The sequence below is a fragment of the Plectropomus leopardus genome, chromosome 2 (genome assembly GCF_026936395.1).
Source record: "Plectropomus leopardus strain MGB_pleo_1.0 chromosome 2, ASM2693639v1, whole genome shotgun sequence".
In the NCBI taxonomy this organism is placed as follows: Eukaryota; Metazoa; Chordata; class Actinopteri; order Perciformes; family Serranidae; genus Plectropomus; species Plectropomus leopardus.
In genome coordinates this window covers 16,086,017-16,104,142 of record NC_142177.1, presented here as the reverse complement: position 1 = coordinate 16,104,142, position 18,126 = coordinate 16,086,017, and the positions used below count along the sequence as shown (strand labels likewise).

Here is an 18,126-nt window from a genome sequence, read left to right as displayed (position 1 = left end):
GGTTGTCCAAGTAGGAGTAAATACTTTTTCAACAGTACAATCACCAATTATTGTTAGTTTTACTATGTAGTCTGAGTATTTCTGAGGATCAGGATAAGTCATCACTTCCCCGAGTGGTTGTTATGAGTGCACTGTAGTGTTATATAAAGCTTGCAGGTTCTTCACTTGCTTTCAAAGTGACTGAAACTCCCCTGCAGTGTTGACAGAACTTCTTCTTTGGGGAAATTTGGGAAATTTTCCAGTCTTTGTATTTCTGCCTATGGCATGCTCGCACTTTTAACTGATGGATAGGTGTGTGTATTTGTGTGTGTGTGAGGCAGAGAGAGAGAGAGAGAAGGAGAGAGTGAGAAACATAGATCTTCTTCTGTGTGTATGGGTGTGTCTTTTTATGTCAAAGTGGTTTTAAGGAAAACTTTGTGCACGCTGTATGTTGTGTGGTGCAGCTGAGAGCTCTCGCTACTTTGTGCTGACAGATCACCCTGGCATGCTTCACAAATGCCGTTTAATTAAGTGTATGTGTGTGTGTGTGCGCGAGGAAGGCGATACTCCCTGTCAACCTGCACACTGCTAGAAATTGGAGCTATTTGTCCGCCGCTCGTTGCTTTTTCCGGCTCACTTCTTATGGATGAAGAGGTTTTTTTTGGTGCTTTTTTTCCCGTGAAGCGCTTGATGAGAACAGTGAGCCAAAATTGCTCTGCCAAGAAGACACAGAGAGCAAGAGAGAAGGCGTCGGAGAGAAATAACTGGATATGCTTTATCGGAAAGTTCTGGTTTGTGTTTATGTGCATGTGTCAAACAAACAGACGCAGTCTGACACGAAGACAGAGAGAGTGACAGGAAAAGATTGTGGCTTGTGTTTCTAAGTTGTGTCTCTGAGTGACTGTTCTCTCTGCCTCTGTTTACACATGACTGAGCATGCCTATTTTTGTGTGGATCAATCTTGTCTAAACTTTCTGACATGAATACATTGCAAGAGGTTCTTCCAAGGTGAAGCCAGGTTTAGCTCCTTTGCATTGAGCTCACCTCTCCCCTGTGTGGGAACACAGGTGGAGTTTTGTAGTGACTGATGCTCAACAGTTATGCAGTGACAGGGAAAACAGGAACTCTTCCTGCTGCTGCACAGAAATGCATGCACAGACAGCTAATGCCTTCATCAAAGCCTGTGTTTCTGCAGCACAGACTTGAGGCGCAGACCAAGCTCACCTCATTGCTTCCTATTGTGTGTGAGAAGGGAGAAAGACGTGCCTGAGGTGATATGATGTGCTTTTTTTTAAGCAAAAGCTGGGTTATATTGCATTTTACCGCCCTCCCACCTTTCTTATCTCTCCTCCCTTTCTTCCCCTGTCTACTCCTCTTTCTCTTTCCCTCTCCTGAATTTCTCATTTTGATTGTACCTGCTCTCCTTCCTAACTCAGTCTGGGAGGGCATATAGCCAGGGCCAGAGACAAATTACAGAAACACCTCAGTGGTTTTTCTTTGCTCGGTGAATGTTTTTAACGTGCGAGGAGAAAAGAGGCAGTGGGTCGCGAGCGGAACAGAAAGACAGAGAGAAACTGAGCTTATTCGATTTCATTTCCAGACAGAAAACAGTTGGAGGAAAGATAAATGGAGAGAGGCAGCAGAATGAAAGGAGTGGGTTATGCAAATGAGCAGATGGAGGGGCGAATCGGGTTTATGGGGACAAATTTGAGGCTGTGAAAGTGAAAAATGTGCAACAGAAAATATGGGAGATTGCAACACAGTTCAGGGTTGTTGCCAGAAATTCGTTCGGGTGGGGGTTGGGGTTCTCAGCATGGACATCATGGTGTGCACCAAGCCTAAACGATAATCACACACTCACGTATACCCCAGAACTGGAAGGTTCTCGCCCCACCCACGCTGCAGCTTGACTGGTTGACTTTGTACCTCGTGGGCAATGGGCAATCGAAGAGTTAAGCCAACAGGGCTCTAAGGGGACTGGTGGAGGTGGAGGAGATGAATAGATGAGAGGGGGAAGGACCGTGAGAGGAATAGTGAGTAGGGGACTTAGAAGAGAGTGGAGAGTTGTAATCAAATAAAGGATACCTGTAGATAGCCTAGAAAGATGAGGTTGTTAAGGAGAGGAGCAGTTTCTTTATGCAGCAGGGGTAGTGAAATGGTCTGTTTTTGTCGTTCGAGCCCAGCGTGATTCATTGATCACACAAAATGATTGAATCAGTGTTGAGATAAAAGGAAGAATAACCAGGAGCTTTTATGTCCCCAGAGGCTGTGTGTGTGCATGTTTCCTGTTCGACAATTCACAGGCAGACAGGAGGAGCTTCAGTTCTCAGCAAGATGAACACCTTATGAAAAGAAACACGGTTTCAAAAGCACCACGACAAAATGATTGATAGCACAAATGTGAAGAATGCTGTATTATCCTGGTGTCCCGGATCTTGGCTAAGTGATGGAGGAAGCCTAGAGGCTGGTGGAGCTAGTGATGGTCCCTGTACGTCAGCTAATGTTTGTAGCTGACAGCTGCTGAATCTACACCAGTGCTCACGCTGAAAAATGAAAATGTTCTATGTGTGAAATATGGATTTAATTCTGTCATGAAGAGTCTTTCAGGACTCCAGAGACACTTCTAATGGAGTATTTTTATAAAAATTAAAATGTATTAGATGAGAAGCTTTATGAAAAAGAAAATGTCAATAAAATGCGCTCAGTGTAGCAAGAAGGATTTTGTATTTGCATGAGGATGAAAGGTTCTTGGACTGTGTGAAAAATCAATGTCCTATACTGGCAGACATAAAAAGCAATAACTCTTTTCTCTCTCCTCAGAGTCATCAAATGCATCTTTGTTGACCAATGCAGAGAAGATTGCCACTATAACCACCACTCACACACCTCAGCAACAGGCTGCACCTGAGGCCAGGTAAGGGGCACACTGGAAAAAATGAGTGTTTTGGTCAGAACAAGTTAAGTCTTTTAAAGGTCTGCTGTGATTCAGTGGCATCTAGCATTGAGATTGCAGAAATAAAACGTCTCTCATGTGTCAAGCATGTAGGAGAACTTGTCTTGATTAGAAAATGTAATGACAGCAAAAAAACGGCATGGGAATAGCATAAGGTGGGCATGTCTGTTAATAATGGGAAAGAACCCATTTTTATTCGGATACCTTGAGGTCAGAGAGCAAGGGGCCTCTGTGAAGTGAGCGTTTTTTTTCATCGCCAAAATGTATCATCACTGTAGCTTTAAAACTCGCTACAGCCTCTTTAAGATGGTAATGATGGCCAATGATTAACACAATTAAAAAAAAATGACGTTATTAATTAGGAACCTTAATGGCATCACGATTTATGCTTTAACGCTGACAACCCTGATATAAAGATATGTTTAATGATAAACAAACCAGTAACATTGAGTGAAACATCAAAGTTTATAGTCATCTTTAAGATATGGATTTTTATTGAAATTTCCAGGGCACTTTTGTGTCACCATTTCCTTTCAAGCACAATTCCTCCCTAAACATTCAAACACTGCCGGCGGCCCAGCATCAGGCAGACAATGGCATGCTGCTACTGTACGAGCAAAACCTGGAGGATATTTACTGATATTATCTCATTTCAATCACTGCCCCCTGAATTGAATCAAATTTCATATCATTTCATCACAGACTTTGTGATATCAGCGAGTACTTTTTTGTCCAAAGAACTGATATATCCTATCACGATAAAACTCGTGATTTACACCCTTAGGTGATATGGGATCCAGACCACCTCCGAATATGGTCTTAGCGATCGGACCTCAAGATTCCTCGCAGATGCTTTGGTTGCATTCCCACTTGTACTTTAGAGCTGTTCGCTTGTGATCCGATCACCCAAGTCGCGTGGTACCACCAGGTGTAAACAAGATAACTGACTGCTGTCTTTCTGCCTCAGGAACAACACCAAACCAAAACAGGAATCATTTGAATTTAAAGCACCACAAGGCCCTCCTCCTCAACCCCCGACACAAGTTTCATCTCAGGTAAGAAAGGACGCTCCAGTCATTCATTCACCTGTCACTTCATTCATACATCTGTCCATTTCATGTCTCCTTCAAACACCCCAGCAACTTCCCACCTGCATCCACATTAGTCTTTTCATACATCCATCAGCTGGTTATAGCCCCCGTTGCTCCTCTGTCCCTTCATGCATCAACCACTCCCACACCCACCCACCTTCCCAAGGACAAGCAAAGTGCATTTTTATTTATTTATTATTCCTTTTTTGTCTACCTGCTGGGGTTATCAGAGTCCCTGCATTAAGGGAAGCCTGTTTGCTTTCAAAGTAACCCCTCAGTCCACTGTGTTCACTGCTGAATTAATCTGGCAGTGTGGTGATGGCTCATACAGATAGCATTGATCTCTCAGCAGAGGAGATTAGGAGGGCGTGAAGACGGGAGCTGCTGTGGCTGTCTGCCTGTCCTTGTGGTGCCCGGTCCCTCTCTCCTTCTCTCTGTCTCTCTCTATCTGTGCCCTCTCTCTTTGTCCACCCAGAGCCCGAGGCATCAATAATTCAGCATCCTTACACCTGAGCATATGCATGTACACACACACACACACACACACACACACGAACACACACACACACACACACGCACACACACACACGCACACACGCACACACACACACACACACACACACACACACACACGAACACACACAGTCTGGCGCACCTTTTAAAAAGGTGTGACTTTCCTGAAGGTGGCATTTGTCCCATGCTCCCGAAATAGGAGCCCACTTCAAAGGACACACACACACACTTCAAATCTGAATCACAAACCTTGATGCAAATGTGTCTTTCGTCCTCCCTCACCTTGTGTGTGCGTGCGTGCGTGTGTGTGTGTGTGTGTGTGTGTGTGTGCGTGTGTGTGCGTGCGTGTGTGTGTGTGTGTGTGTGTGTGTGTGTGTGTGTGTGTGTGTGTGTGTGTGTGTGTGTGTGGGGTCTGTCTCCATCAGGATGCTGAGTTCTACTCAGTTGACCTGGAGCGAGACAACAAAGGCTTTGGCTTCAGTCTGCGGGGAGGCAGAGAATACAACATGGACCTGTACGTGCTGAGGCTAGCTGAGGACGGAGCAGCTGTCCGCAACGGAAAGATGAGGGTACGGACTCAGTGCACTGACAATATTCACTCACCAAAAACGTCAACAATGTTTCCAAATACAAGGCCCCGTTTAGACACAAAGAATCTGCTACAGATATTGTTTGTCATTTTTGTTTTGTTTTGTTTTTTCTCAGGAACTTACAGAATCAGTAGAGGGTTTTTTTGTTAATAGGACAGTTTGGATTTGTGGAAGTGGGGTTGTGCTAAGAACTTCTCAGTGGTCACTGTATTACCTATGACAGTCAGCATGCCTCCAGTTTCGAGAAGCAGACAGGTGTACCAACACAGAAGCGTTACACTGCTGTGGACACGGGCGGCAGCAAAACATATTTAAGCCACCTAAAAAAAAGTCCCAATTAATGTCAGTTTGAGTGTACGCTATATTTAGCATATTTTAATTGCTTGGGGCACCCAGTCAGTCACCTGGTAGAGCAGGTGTCCCATGTACAAATGCTGTGTCCTCGCCACAGCGGCCGCGGGACAGATTCCAACCCTGTTCCTTTGCTGCATGTCATTCTCTCTCTCTCCCCCTTTAACACTATAATCTGTCCTATCAAATGAAGGCAAAAAGCTTCAAAAAATAACTTTAAGCAAAAGAAAGGAATATTTTTACTGGTTTACCTGCCCGTCAGTTTACCTACTAACTAAACTGAAAAGAAGACTTCTCAAGCTCTCTCAAAAGCCAGACTCCATTGACAAAAAACGTAATTTTACCTCACTCAACACAGGTGTTCCTGGTCTCTCACTGCCTCAATCAGTTTGTTTGTGATATTGTATGATTTTGGTGTTTTAAAGGGTTATTTAAGACTCCGGTGGCTTGAAGACAGATATAACGGTTACAGATCCCTGTTGGAAATATCTATCTGAGAGCAAGTTAAAGTGGTGACAATATTCTTAGTGTAGCGTACACTTGAACTGATATTGACTTATTTTTAGGTGGCTAAAATTCATCTACCCGCAAAATTGTCTTTAACAGTACATTTTTGGCTTTCGTGTCTGTACCGCTGCCCACTTCTGCAAACTGGGGCTGCACTGACTGACATATATTGTATGTAATACACTATGGTATAAATACTATAGTTAAATACCTCATACAACCCCACATCAAAAAATCGAAGCTATTTCCTGAAAGGGATGCATTCAGTTTAGTTGTCCCAGGAAGTTTCACCCAGCCTGTGTATACAGCTGTATAAAGTCTTTGTGCCTCTGGAGGAGTTTTCTAAGGTCTGAGAAAATATGCTCTGATAATGTCATCAGGGTTATCTCGACTCTGCTTTGGAGACTACAAATTATGGTAGAAAGCCTGCTTTACAAACTAGGGCTGTGGGGTTTGAAAGTGTAATCAAAGAAGCTATTGAGTTGCATCATGAGAATTGTGGGATCCAGCATTTTTGGAGCTGGAGCATGTAAAAGCCAGGATATCTCAGCCTTCCATACATATTTTTTTCTATTTGAATATGTCACTCACAAGTCTCCCAACTTTGTGGAAGTTTAATGTTAATGTGCTGCTTTAATATTGTATTGAATGATAAATCATTTAACTTTTTCTATGTAATGTTGTGTCCCTTGAAAATGAGACTTAAGTCTCAATGGGACATACTTTATTAAATAAAGGTTATATGCAACTGTGATAGCAATAGTCATTCTGTAACTGGAATATTTCCAAATTAATTACAGCAACATTAGACTGCATTCTTCCATCCACCCAAAAGAACCCCTGGGGTCCTTTGTGCATTCAGACTATTTTGGCTTAGGAACATACCTTGGGGATTTCCCGATTGCTTGCTCGTCATCACTGTAAATGTTATTAAACAGTAAGAAGGAGACAGTGAGGAATAATAGGACACCCGTATTTTAGTATATATGAGCTGTGTGAGAGACTTTGTCTCCTAGATGTCAACTTTTCACCAGCTAAGAAAAACTGCCTTGTTTCCAGCTTTGTAACAGTGCATTTTTCAGAAAATCCAGCAGGTTTAAAATAGTTCATTTGTTTAAGAAGGAGAATTTTCTCAAACTATAGAGGAACACTTAATGAAGTTTGGACAGGGCTGCAGACTTCCACACTATTTTCTCCAAAGCAATCAGGTTTCACTGCTGTTATGTACTGATTCTGATATGATAATTCACCGCTTCCAGGTGCAGTCTAAGCCGGTTGACTGTGTTGATTAACAAGGGGGCTGATGATACTGCCTCATAGACTTAACAGCCATCAGAATAATATTATCTATCAATATAATTGCTTGTGCATAATGCACCCCCCAATTACTGCAAGCTATGCTTCACTGAATATAAACAGTTGCCTTCAGGCTCGGGCACGTAAGAGCTTCATTGTGTGAGTGTAATATCAAAACACGAGGCAAACATTGCATAGTCATGGAGCATATCTGCGCACAGAAGATGTACATTTTAATTAATTTAACAGCCAATAAAGTGGCGTTCGTACATGATACAATAGCTGTCATGAAACTGTAATATTTAACCTTTAATTTGATTAATTGCACAAGTCAGCAGCACTTTCCCTGAGCTGAGATTGAATATACAATGTGGGGTTAATTGAATCTGTCCTGTGTGTTTGCACGTGTGACACATGCAGAGAGCCTGTTGGCTGATATGCATGTGAGCTATAGAGAGTTTTTGATATATGTTACTATGCTACAGTTGGGAAATGTGTGGGTGTGCATGTATTAGCACATTCCTACATGCATAAATGAATATATACATCTGTGTTTGTATGCCTTATTAGCAGAGATATTAATAGCAGCAGCTCTGTGAGGCAGAGAGAGGTGTCAGTGAGAGATCCATATTCTGCCAGAGAGGAATTCCCTCAGCGCAGACAGCACTGTCAGATAACTTGAGGCGTGGAGGCAAAGAATCGTGAAGCAAAAAGTGTTTCTTCTAGCTCCTGTTTCCCTCCTCTCTCTCGTTTTTCTCTCTCAGCGTCACAGTTGCAGCTTTTAGACGCAATTTGCCCTCTCTGGAAACCGTTGATTTAGAAAAAAAAGTGCAATTTACCATTCAGAGGATTCTATATGTAACTTCTCCTCAATCTGTCCTCCCTTTCCCTTCCTTTCTGCTGTCATTGTGTCCCTTTGAACCTCCGTGCCTCTCATCTTTCCTCTTGTGTACTTTCTCCCCCACTGTCACTTGTTTCCTGCATTCTGTGTTGCTCTGCCGTCTCCTCTCCTTCTTCTGGCTTTTGCTGTCTCTCCCTTTTCCCCTCTGATTTACCTCTGCTCCCCCTCTATCTTCACCTGTCACTCTGTCCCCTCTCTCTGCCTCCCACCTTCCTCCCCTTTCTTCCTCTCCCTGTCACTCTTCTTCTTCCGTAGGTCGGCGATGAAATCCTGGAGATCAATGGCGAGAGTACCAAGGGCATGAAGCACGCGCGAGCCATCGAGCTCATCAAGAGTGGAGGACGGCGCGTCCATCTGGTGCTCAAGAGGGGTGATGGCTCTGTGCCTGAATATGGTGGGTCAATCTACGAAAACATTCCCTTCTCCCCCATCTTCACGCCCTGAGCCAGGGGACACCCAGTGGACGGTGGTGGGTCGAAGGGGAAAGAACTATATAACCCTCCCAGAGCCCTTCACCCATCCCTGGGGCAAACCCACCAGGGAGGGGAAAGGGGTTGGTTGCTTGGGTCTCTTTCTGGTGGAGGTCACTACTGGGCTCCTTTGGGTGCTGTCGCCTCCCTCCTGCTGTCACCTGCTCTCAGTTTCCATGTCATCCCGCTGTCACTTTTCACCTTCTGGCCACTGAGCAAAAGCACTCTGCTGGGACTTTACAGAAAGGCGGTGGGTCTGATTTCAGTGCTACATGAGAACAGAAACTGTTTACAGGGTTTGAACGATCAGAGTAGTGAAAAATCAGTGTTTCTTGTGAGTAGGAAGTGATAATGAGGACTCCAAATCCTCATTAATTTAGCACAGAGAGGAAAAGAAAACTTGATCCAGTGCATCCCATGATAAAATGGGACATCTCGCAGCTTTGGTTAGGATGTGACACAAACATATTTATGATATTTATTGAAGGTGAATGTAAGCTACTGAACTCTTAATGGTTTTAAGTGAGAACTGTATTGAGAAGAAAAGGCAGCCTGATGCTTTTTTTGCCATTTCAAAGAGGAAAAATCTCACTTTACTGTGCTTGACATTACTCACTAATCCATGGATTTTATTTGCACCCACTGTTCATGTCATTGAAAAGCTGTGACGATAGGAACTCCACCCATCCCCATTTAAAAAAAGAAGAAGAGTCGCTCCAATTATATAGACGTTTTGTACAGTGATGAAAAGAATAGAGGCATTTTTACAAGTATTTTTGTTCCGTGTACAGAGCCATGATCGAAGCCACATATTAATGGATAAAAGTCTATTGCTGCATGAAAACTTGTCAAAAGTGTAAATTGGATTTTTTTCCTTCTATTGTCTATTTTCCATAATATTTATGGAACTTTCTTTTTTAAACGTATTGACCAGTTTTGATTGATAGTCACGAGTCATCATTAATGTTTTCTTTTTTTTTTTTTTGCTTATTTTTTTTGTTTGTTTTTTTGAGTGGAGATACATTTGCCTGTCTTGAAAAGTTCGTCAATGTAATTTTATTTGCGCTAAGAATGTGCTGTCTTAACCTGCACCGATATGACATCATGTGAACTTGTATATTTTGGATCATTGTTTGTACTTTTTAGTTGGCACCACCTTTGACAGTCTTGCCAGTATTTCTTTTTGATTTCTGTCAGCAATGTAAAACTGCTTCATACGCTGTTGTCGTGGGTGTGCGAGTCTCACTGTCTTTATTTTTGGGGGTTTTGGGTTTCTGCTGCTTCTGTGTCCACATGCTAAGGTGTGTGTGGGTTTAGTGTGTCTGAGTGTGCGTTTGGTTCCAGGACTTTTCTCTGTAACTGATGGGTTCCACTGAAGGGTTTGGGCAATTTCCTGGACTGTCTCTTTATTCTGAATGACTCATTGATAAAATAAACACTTTTTTTTTCATTGAAAAATCAACACAATAATTCTCCTTTTCTTCCTTCAAGTTGGTTCCGAGCGATCTAAACCCTGTGCTCTTCTCTTTTCTTTTTGTATCTTCCCGTATTGCACTGGGCTCTTGTCTTCCTTCAGGGATGGTCGCTCCCATTCTCACTGCATGTATGAGAAATGACAAGATGGGGGAGGCCTCTGTCCTCCAAAATCAGACCACGGTTTGTAACTGTCCTCCCCTGTCGTCTGGCTCTCCCTCCCATTTCCTGTCTTTCTCTCTGTCTCTCTCTTTCTCCATCCTGAACTTTGTGTGGTGTGGCCTCAACTCACCCCATGCCCATGCTCTACTCCATACATACAAATCCATCCAACCAAAATACATTGCCAGTGCCGCCGCTGCCGTAGCCGCTGTTATGGATACTTCATGTATATGTATGCACCAGTTGCATTTAACCTTTGGGCAACACGTCCAAAGGTGAAATGCAGGCCGTTATGTTGCTCTTATTAAATAGTTTACATAATGCACTACTTAAGACCACTTAAGACCTACTGGAGACATATTTACATTTATATTTACTGGGTAGAATGATTTTAAGATTTAATCCTAAAACAAAGCATTGTAGTGGCTGCATGTATATTTAGTGAGACCCACTGGATGAATTCCCTTAAATGGACCATTAACCCCTAAATCAAAAGTACATATTTTTCCTCTCACCTGTAATGCTGTTTATAAATCTAGATTGTTTTGGTGCGAGTTGCCAGGTTTGGATGTATCGGCAGTAGAGATGCCTGCCCTCTCTCAGATATAATGGAACTAGATGGCACTCCACTGGTGCTAAAAAACACTTTTGAAAAACTCAACAGCAATATCTCATGACCGGGTCACTCAAGATAAGCCACAGACCTTGTTGTGAGCATTTTCGTGTTGGAACTTTTTTCTTTCTACCAAACTACACCCACCAACCAGGTCACTACACAGAAGAGAGTGTGCAGGAATAAAGAAAAGTACAATAGTCTAACAGGGAGGACATAAAAGCATTTATTACTGTTTCCAACTGTTGGAGGGATAATAGTGGGCATATTTTTGCAATGTTTCTTAGGCGAAAATAGCAGGACTAAATAACTGTCTTGACATGTTTATTGAATTTCAATTGCCAATTAAAAGTGACTCCTAGGCTTTTTGCAAACATTTTTTTTATTAGTGGTCAGTGGTCCGAGATGTTGGACGATATTGTGAGAGACCTGGTCTGGGGTGAAAACTAGAAATGTGATTTAATTGAAACAGATTTTGAGAAATCCAGTTAGTGGTGTTGGCGAGACACCTCTGCAGAACAGATAAATGTGAGAGGTTGTGGGGCTTAAGAGACTTAAGAGGTAAAGTTATGTATCATCTGCATAGAGATGATAAAACACACAGTCGAACTGACAAATAAAGTGCCCTAAGGGTAGCATAAATAATGAAAATAAAACAGGACTAAGGATTGACTCTTGTGGCACGCCACGGATAAGGGTTGCGCAGATTGAAACTTTGTCTTCAGCGGACACCATAACTTCCGATTGGGATAAGAGGAAAACCACTGCCACTCCAGATATCTCGAGAAGGCAGACATTTGTACGGCCAATATCTCAAACACTCAGCAGCTCAAACCAAAACAATCTAGATCGATAAATAGCATTACAGGTAAGAGGAAGACAATGTCTTTTTTTGTTGTTGGGTGTACTGAACCTTTAAGGTAAAACAGGCAAAGTTAATGTGAGACTGTGCAGATCATTTTATTCTTCTTGTCATAGGAAACTGTGGACACTGTTACGGCAACAAAGCAATAGTTTTAGGAACTCATCTTGAGCATTTTATTTGCTTTAAAAGTGTCTAAAGCATCATGACAGCGCATGAAAAAGCATGGCTAATCAGTACAATCAAGCAGCATCATCAACATGCAGCATATTGACACTGACTGTAGCCAGCCTCCAGTCCGGCCACCGACCAACGAAGTCCCATTCTTCAGAGAGGTGACCCAGGTAGACCTGGGAACAGGTTTGTTGTGGGTAACAAGTCTCTTCAAGACCTGGCTGCCTATGTGTCACTGGCTTTTATTCTCATGTGTAAGCTACACTAATTTTTTTACCATTGGCTGTTGCTGTGCCATCTAACAACAAGCCATCTTTGCTGGCATTAACATCAGAATGGCTTCCATTGGAAATGTCTGAGTGATTCAGCATGGTTCACGTGAAAGCAGATAGGAGATTTTAGTCGAGATGCATGTTTGATCCCCCCTGCCCTCGTCTGTATTTCACACTGTGTTACAGACGGCAGCCCCAACGACAGCAGCGCAGCCAACCCAGCCTCAGGGTTACAAAACGCTGCGGAAGTGAGCATCCTGCCCCCAACCAATGCGCCATCGGAGTCAAGCTACCCACCAGAAACCCAACAACCATCCCGGAGCAAGAAGGAGCCGACCCACCACTCTAGCGGCACCGGCAAGCACCACCATTCCAACCACCGCCACCGCTCCCCAAACAAGAGAACCAGCACGGGAAAAAGCAAGGGGAAAAAGTCCACAGGGAAGGGCGTGTACAAGCTATTCAAAAAGAAGGGTGATAAGGGAAGTGACGGCCACCGGCACCATTCCAGCGGGCACCACCATAGTCGCCACCGTTCACCTGACAGGGGACATGGCCGGTCACGCAGTGCAGAAAACACTCTGGATAGCCGCCACAGGGGACACCGCCATGGCCGTTCCCCTGAGAGGCGCCATGGTCACCACTCTTCCTCTCATCACCGCCACCGCTCTCCCTACCGCTCTCCTTACCGCTCTCCCTACCGCCACCACTCGCCTCACCGCCACAGGTCCCCCCACCGCTCGCGGCACCACTCCCCCACCAGACGCCGAGCCCACTCGTCAGACCCCTACCGCCGGAACGCCTCCCCAGAGAGACAGAGTCACAACAACGAGAAGCCCACCGTGGACGAGGCAGTATTGAAGGAGCCACCCAAGACCCCTGAACTCAGCTTCCCTCTCGAAGACAGCATCCTCCGTGCACCCACGACCCTTGACAGGAGCTCCCTGAGCAGGGACGCCACACTACCGCCGCTGCGCAGGGAGGAGCGCCTGTACGGGGAGGACAGTCTGCTGGCGAGAGCCTCCTCCATGGAGAGAGCCTACAGGGGGGACAGCCTGCTGAGGGACGTGGCATCTCGTGGCCAGAGAGATGCCTTCAGAGACACCACCTTGCCCAGAGTGCGCACCCCTGAGTCAGATTCAGCCTACAAGAGGTACAGCTCGCTGCTAAGGGGGCGCTCACCTGAGAGAACGGAGAGGAATGGGCGCTACGCCAGCCGAGGTAGTTCTCCAGAGCCGCAGTACCGAGCCCGCAGCCTGGGACGAGACATCTCCCCGTTCAGGAGCTCCAGAAGGGACGACTCGGAGGATGAAGAGGATGATGACCATTTCGTAGCGGCTAAGTTGAGGGAGTACTACAGCAAGACCAACACCAGTCGCACCCTCCCTGAGCCCAGGAAGACCTACAAGGACAACCCCAAAGACCTGAGCATCTGAATGGATGGCTGTCAGCCAATCACAGCCACTACCCACAAACACCTCAAAGTACTCACTCACATTACCACTCGGTTCAACAGAAATGCACCCAGTTGTGAACACACATACACAGATACACACACCAGACAACGCACACACACACACACACACACACACATGCACGCACACATTATGTAACTATGTTGAGTTACTAACAAGACAGTGATTCCAAAATGACTTTTGAAAGCTGTTTCTTTTTTTTTTCTTTCTTTCTTTCTTCCTTTTTTTAATTGTATGTATTTTTTTTCTTGTTTTTGGTTAAGCATTCTACATTTACAGTAACTCAGACTTTTCCAGAAAATGTAAAACCATAAAAAACAATGATGTGCCTAACAGTTCCATTAACGAGCAACATTTTGTTTTTGATTTGATAAGTGACGGGCGTTTTGTGCCGCACTGTCAGATGATGAAATGTATGTACTTTTCCACGAGGATCCCATGGAAGTACCACGCACCTGGATTACTGTAACCGGTGCTCACAATGATGCTGTGCATGTCTTTACCGGTTTTAATGTCTTCTCTCTCTCGCTCTCTCTAACTCTCTCTCTTTCTTTCTCTTCCGCCTTCATTCTCTCTCTCTGTATCTCTCTCTCTCCCCAGTGCCACTGTTTTTTAGACATTTGACCAGACTATAGCACAAGCCTGCATTTGTTTGTATATTTTTGACAGTTTGCAGTATGTGTACATTCAGAGGTGACCATTTTAAATGAATGAAGGGAAAATTAAAAGTTAAACTATGATGATGATGATGATGTTAAAATAAAATAATATATTCAACGAATAAACAAGTGTGTGGTTGCTTTGGCTCGGTGTTTTTGGTTATCACAGCCATAGGAATGATGATTAAAGTTAATTTTTACAATACAAATATGGAATGTAAAGGGTTGTCCACACCAAGAATGATGACTGTAACAATAACTACAAATATATCACGTTAAAGGAACACTGTGTAAGATGAAGGGGGATTTATTGGCATCTAGCGCTGAGGATTGTAGATTGCAACCAGGTTTTAACTGGGAGCCAAATTATTCACAGAGCTCTCCTCCTGTCCAAAAAAATTGGACCATGAGATTAAAACCGTTGGGAACACTAAATACAGCAGTTTCACATTAATAAAATCATTGTTTTTCCGTTGCTCTCATTGCAGAGGGACTTCAGTCTGCAGTGACTGATGCAAAAAATGAAAATGCGAATGGCCCTATCTAGAGCAAGAGTGTGATTTGTCTGCTATGGGCTACCGTAGAAACCTGCCAGTGCAACATGGCAATCTCCGTAGGTGAGGACCCACTCCCTTTGTAGATAAAAATGGCACATTCTCACATAACAAAAACTAGCTTCTTAATTTGAGGTGATTGTACACTAAAGAAAACATACTTGTTATATTCAATTATTGCCAATACATTCTCCAAAATCCTACACACTGGACATTTAAAAATTGTTGCAACTCAAGAAGATGTAGACAACTACAACGCTTGCGGACAATATTATGCGATCACTTTCAGATCGATTTAATGGACAATGGTAGTACTATCATTAACCTTTTTCCTAAGCTGCCCACAAAGCCCACAGAGCATTATTGTGCGTCAGTGCAGATGCTCACATCATTATAGTTATCATTCCTGGTTCTTAGGTGTCAAAGAAAGGCAGATTCTGGGTGGCAGGTAGAGAGTGTATCCTAAGAGTCTGCAGAGCACTTAGCTGTCATCATTTGGGCAAACAAAAGAGTAGGAAAGCTGACATTGTTATTTCAGGCCTCCCAAAAGTATGTGTGCGTCTGTGTGTGGAAATAAAGTCTTTGAAGAAAAGTAAAGCAAAGAGCTTCCATCCTTTCACAACATCAAAGCCTGGATACACCAGTCTTGAATAATGTTCCTGCACTCCTCCTCTCACTGCTAACTTTGATTTGTGTCTTTTCTATGCCCCTTTTCTCGCGTTGTCCTCAACACTCCTTCCTCCTCTTCCTGTATCCACTCACTTTGCTGAGAGATTTTTTCATCTGATAGAGAACAGACAGCAGGGAAGCTGCATCCCTATTTCAGGACAGTGACAACAGTAGGTGGAAGATGACGACAGGGGAGGGCTGTGTCCCTTTTTTTCCGCCTTCCTCTCAGAAACAACAATGGGGGAGAGATATGAGAGAAAACAGCAGAGAACAGAGTGGTCACTCCTGGTGACCTGTGAATGCCAGCAGGGATTTACTACTGCAGATATATGAAACATGTTTTCTGGCTATGCTTGATGCTGAGCTACAGAGACGGATGAGGCACGGCATGTTTTTACAATTTCATACCAAGATCCATGATAAAAGTGCTGTCATTTTAACTTTTTTTTCATCATATTTACCGACATGCAGTTTTAATATTCTGGCATGCATGTCTACTAATTATATGATGATGTCTGTTGACGTTTTATTTACCTTCCAGCTTTAACATGCAGAGATTTTCTGAGCTTTTCATCATATGAAGTTTCTTCAAGTTGCTACAACACATGCCAAGGTACTTAATACCATATGTTCAAAAGTATGCATCTAAGATTACCCCGTGGACACAATCTGTGCAGCTCATAAGAGGAAATGGGAAGCAGAGATGAAGCATCACGATCAAACAGTTACATATCAGAGCTTTTTTTGGCCCAGTTTCTCTGCATTCAATAGGGCCTCAATGCGTTTTACTCCTTTTGATGCAAGGATCTGAAAGTGTTTCTACATGCGTACATTTATGGCTCTGTCTTCCTGTCCTCGTACAGAACGCATGCATTGCAATGCATTTTAAGGGGATTTTTTGCAAAATGTAACTTGAAACAGATAATAATTAATTGTAATTTATTTAAATTTTGTATCATTTTTTACAATAAGGTCTTTTTTTTTTACATGTAGGTCTTATTCAGGACGTTCTGTCGACTACAAAAAGACATAAAGGAGATGTTTGTACTGTGCAAACACAAAAACCTTTCCCTCCTTTCTCAAAGTGAAGGGGAGGCAGCTCCTAAATAATGGATGCAATCCACTTTCCAGCTGCGAAACACTCTCCTCCCCTCTCTTTAAATCTCCCTCTCCATCTTTAACAGGACATGCTCCACTCCTTCTCATCATCAAATGCAGGAACAGAGCCCCATGTTTTATTGCTCGCGCGACCCCAGAAATGATTAACAGCTCGTGTCTGGTGACAATTTATCATGTCAGTGCCAGGCAGGAGGAAGAGACAGTAATGAAAAGTCCAATAACAACATGCCTACAGCCCAGCGCGGCGACAGCCCCGCAGGGTCAAGCCTCCATTCTCCCATCAGCTCGGCTCCAGGTGCTCTCGCTCCGACCTTGGAGACCCTCTGCTCCCCTGTTGCCATGGAAACACCGATGCAATGGGCTCTCTCCTCAAGCTGACTGGAGCAGACAAGAGTTGTAGATGTGTAAACAAGGCTGAGGGAGAAAAGTAAACGAAAAGAAAACAAGAGTGCAGGGTTATTTTTGGCTGTGTGCTCAAGATGCTTTCACTCGAGAGAGAGATGGGGGTCTAAATTGTGAAGTTACTTTGCTCTCAGGAAGCTCAGCATCCTATATAACAAGCCTCTTAAAGTTCCCACTGCTGTCATGTTATGGATGTCCACGCTGCTGCCAGGTAGTAGCTGTTCTTTGTCCTAATATTGTACCTGTCTCATGCTTGGCTGTGCACGGAAATCGGCCTTCTCGGGGAGGAGAGGTGTGGTGCAGGAATGTGTTATAGCTGCTCAAAGGGCATTTCATGTAGTGTGTGTTTTCCTTATCATGGTTACAGTAACAGCACTCAATAACACAGGGTGTGTTTACATGCAATGCTTGAGGGTATTGTGGTGGATGGTTTCATTGAGCAGAGAAATGGCTGCATCCTTTTGCAGTTGTCACACTCATCAATCAGCAGCTTTTGGAAAGAAATCCATAGAAGCCATGTCTCATTAGATTAGATTCCTTTTTAATTAAATTGTGTTTTTTCTGTCTTCAGTTTCAGCCATCCAGATTTTTATTTCATCCCAGTGCTAACTTGGGCGATATCTTTGGAACACCGAAGATCCCAAAAGAACTTGATTGTTTAATTTGTCTTAACAGCCTGTAGTTATTTTGTGCTTGATTCAAATTCCCTAAGATTAAACAAATAAGAGACATCTTTCCTGATATTAAATTGATAGGGCTCTGACATATTTATTTGTGTCTATTTTTTTTACTTACACCTCCGAACACTAGACGGAGAATTCACCTTGAGGGTAAATAATAATAATACATTTAATACATTTTTCTTAAAGCTACACTAATCAAAATGTTTGATGAAGACCGTGATCAATGCTGCTTCCACATCACGGTGCCCTGAGAGTAGGCATACCTCTAAGTAGAGATTTCCAAGTCGGCTCCATAAAGTTTAGCATTCAGTTAACTTGAAAGTAGTTCCACTTATTTATTTATTTTTGTCTTTATATT

General features: G+C 43.4%; 1 protein-coding gene across 7 annotated transcripts in view; it reads left to right on the top strand.

The window, feature by feature from the left end:
- The window catches only part of magi1b (membrane associated guanylate kinase, WW and PDZ domain containing 1b), a 170,755-nt gene extending 156,285 nt beyond the window's left edge, over positions 1-14,470 (top strand). For all 7 annotated transcript variants that reach the window (XM_088086521.1, XM_042502614.2, XM_088086511.1 and 4 more), the window contains 5 exons: positions 2,800-2,893; positions 3,900-3,987; positions 4,962-5,105; positions 8,437-8,575; positions 12,394-14,470. In XM_088086521.1, the coding sequence (XP_087942647.1) occupies positions 2,800-2,893; positions 3,900-3,987; positions 4,962-5,105; positions 8,437-8,575; positions 12,394-13,643 (1,715 nt within the window). In that variant the 3' untranslated portion in view covers positions 13,644-14,470. The remainder of the gene's footprint in view (positions 1-2,799; positions 2,894-3,899; positions 3,988-4,961; positions 5,106-8,436; positions 8,576-12,393) is intronic.
- Positions 14,471-18,126: the final 3,656 nt, after the last annotated feature.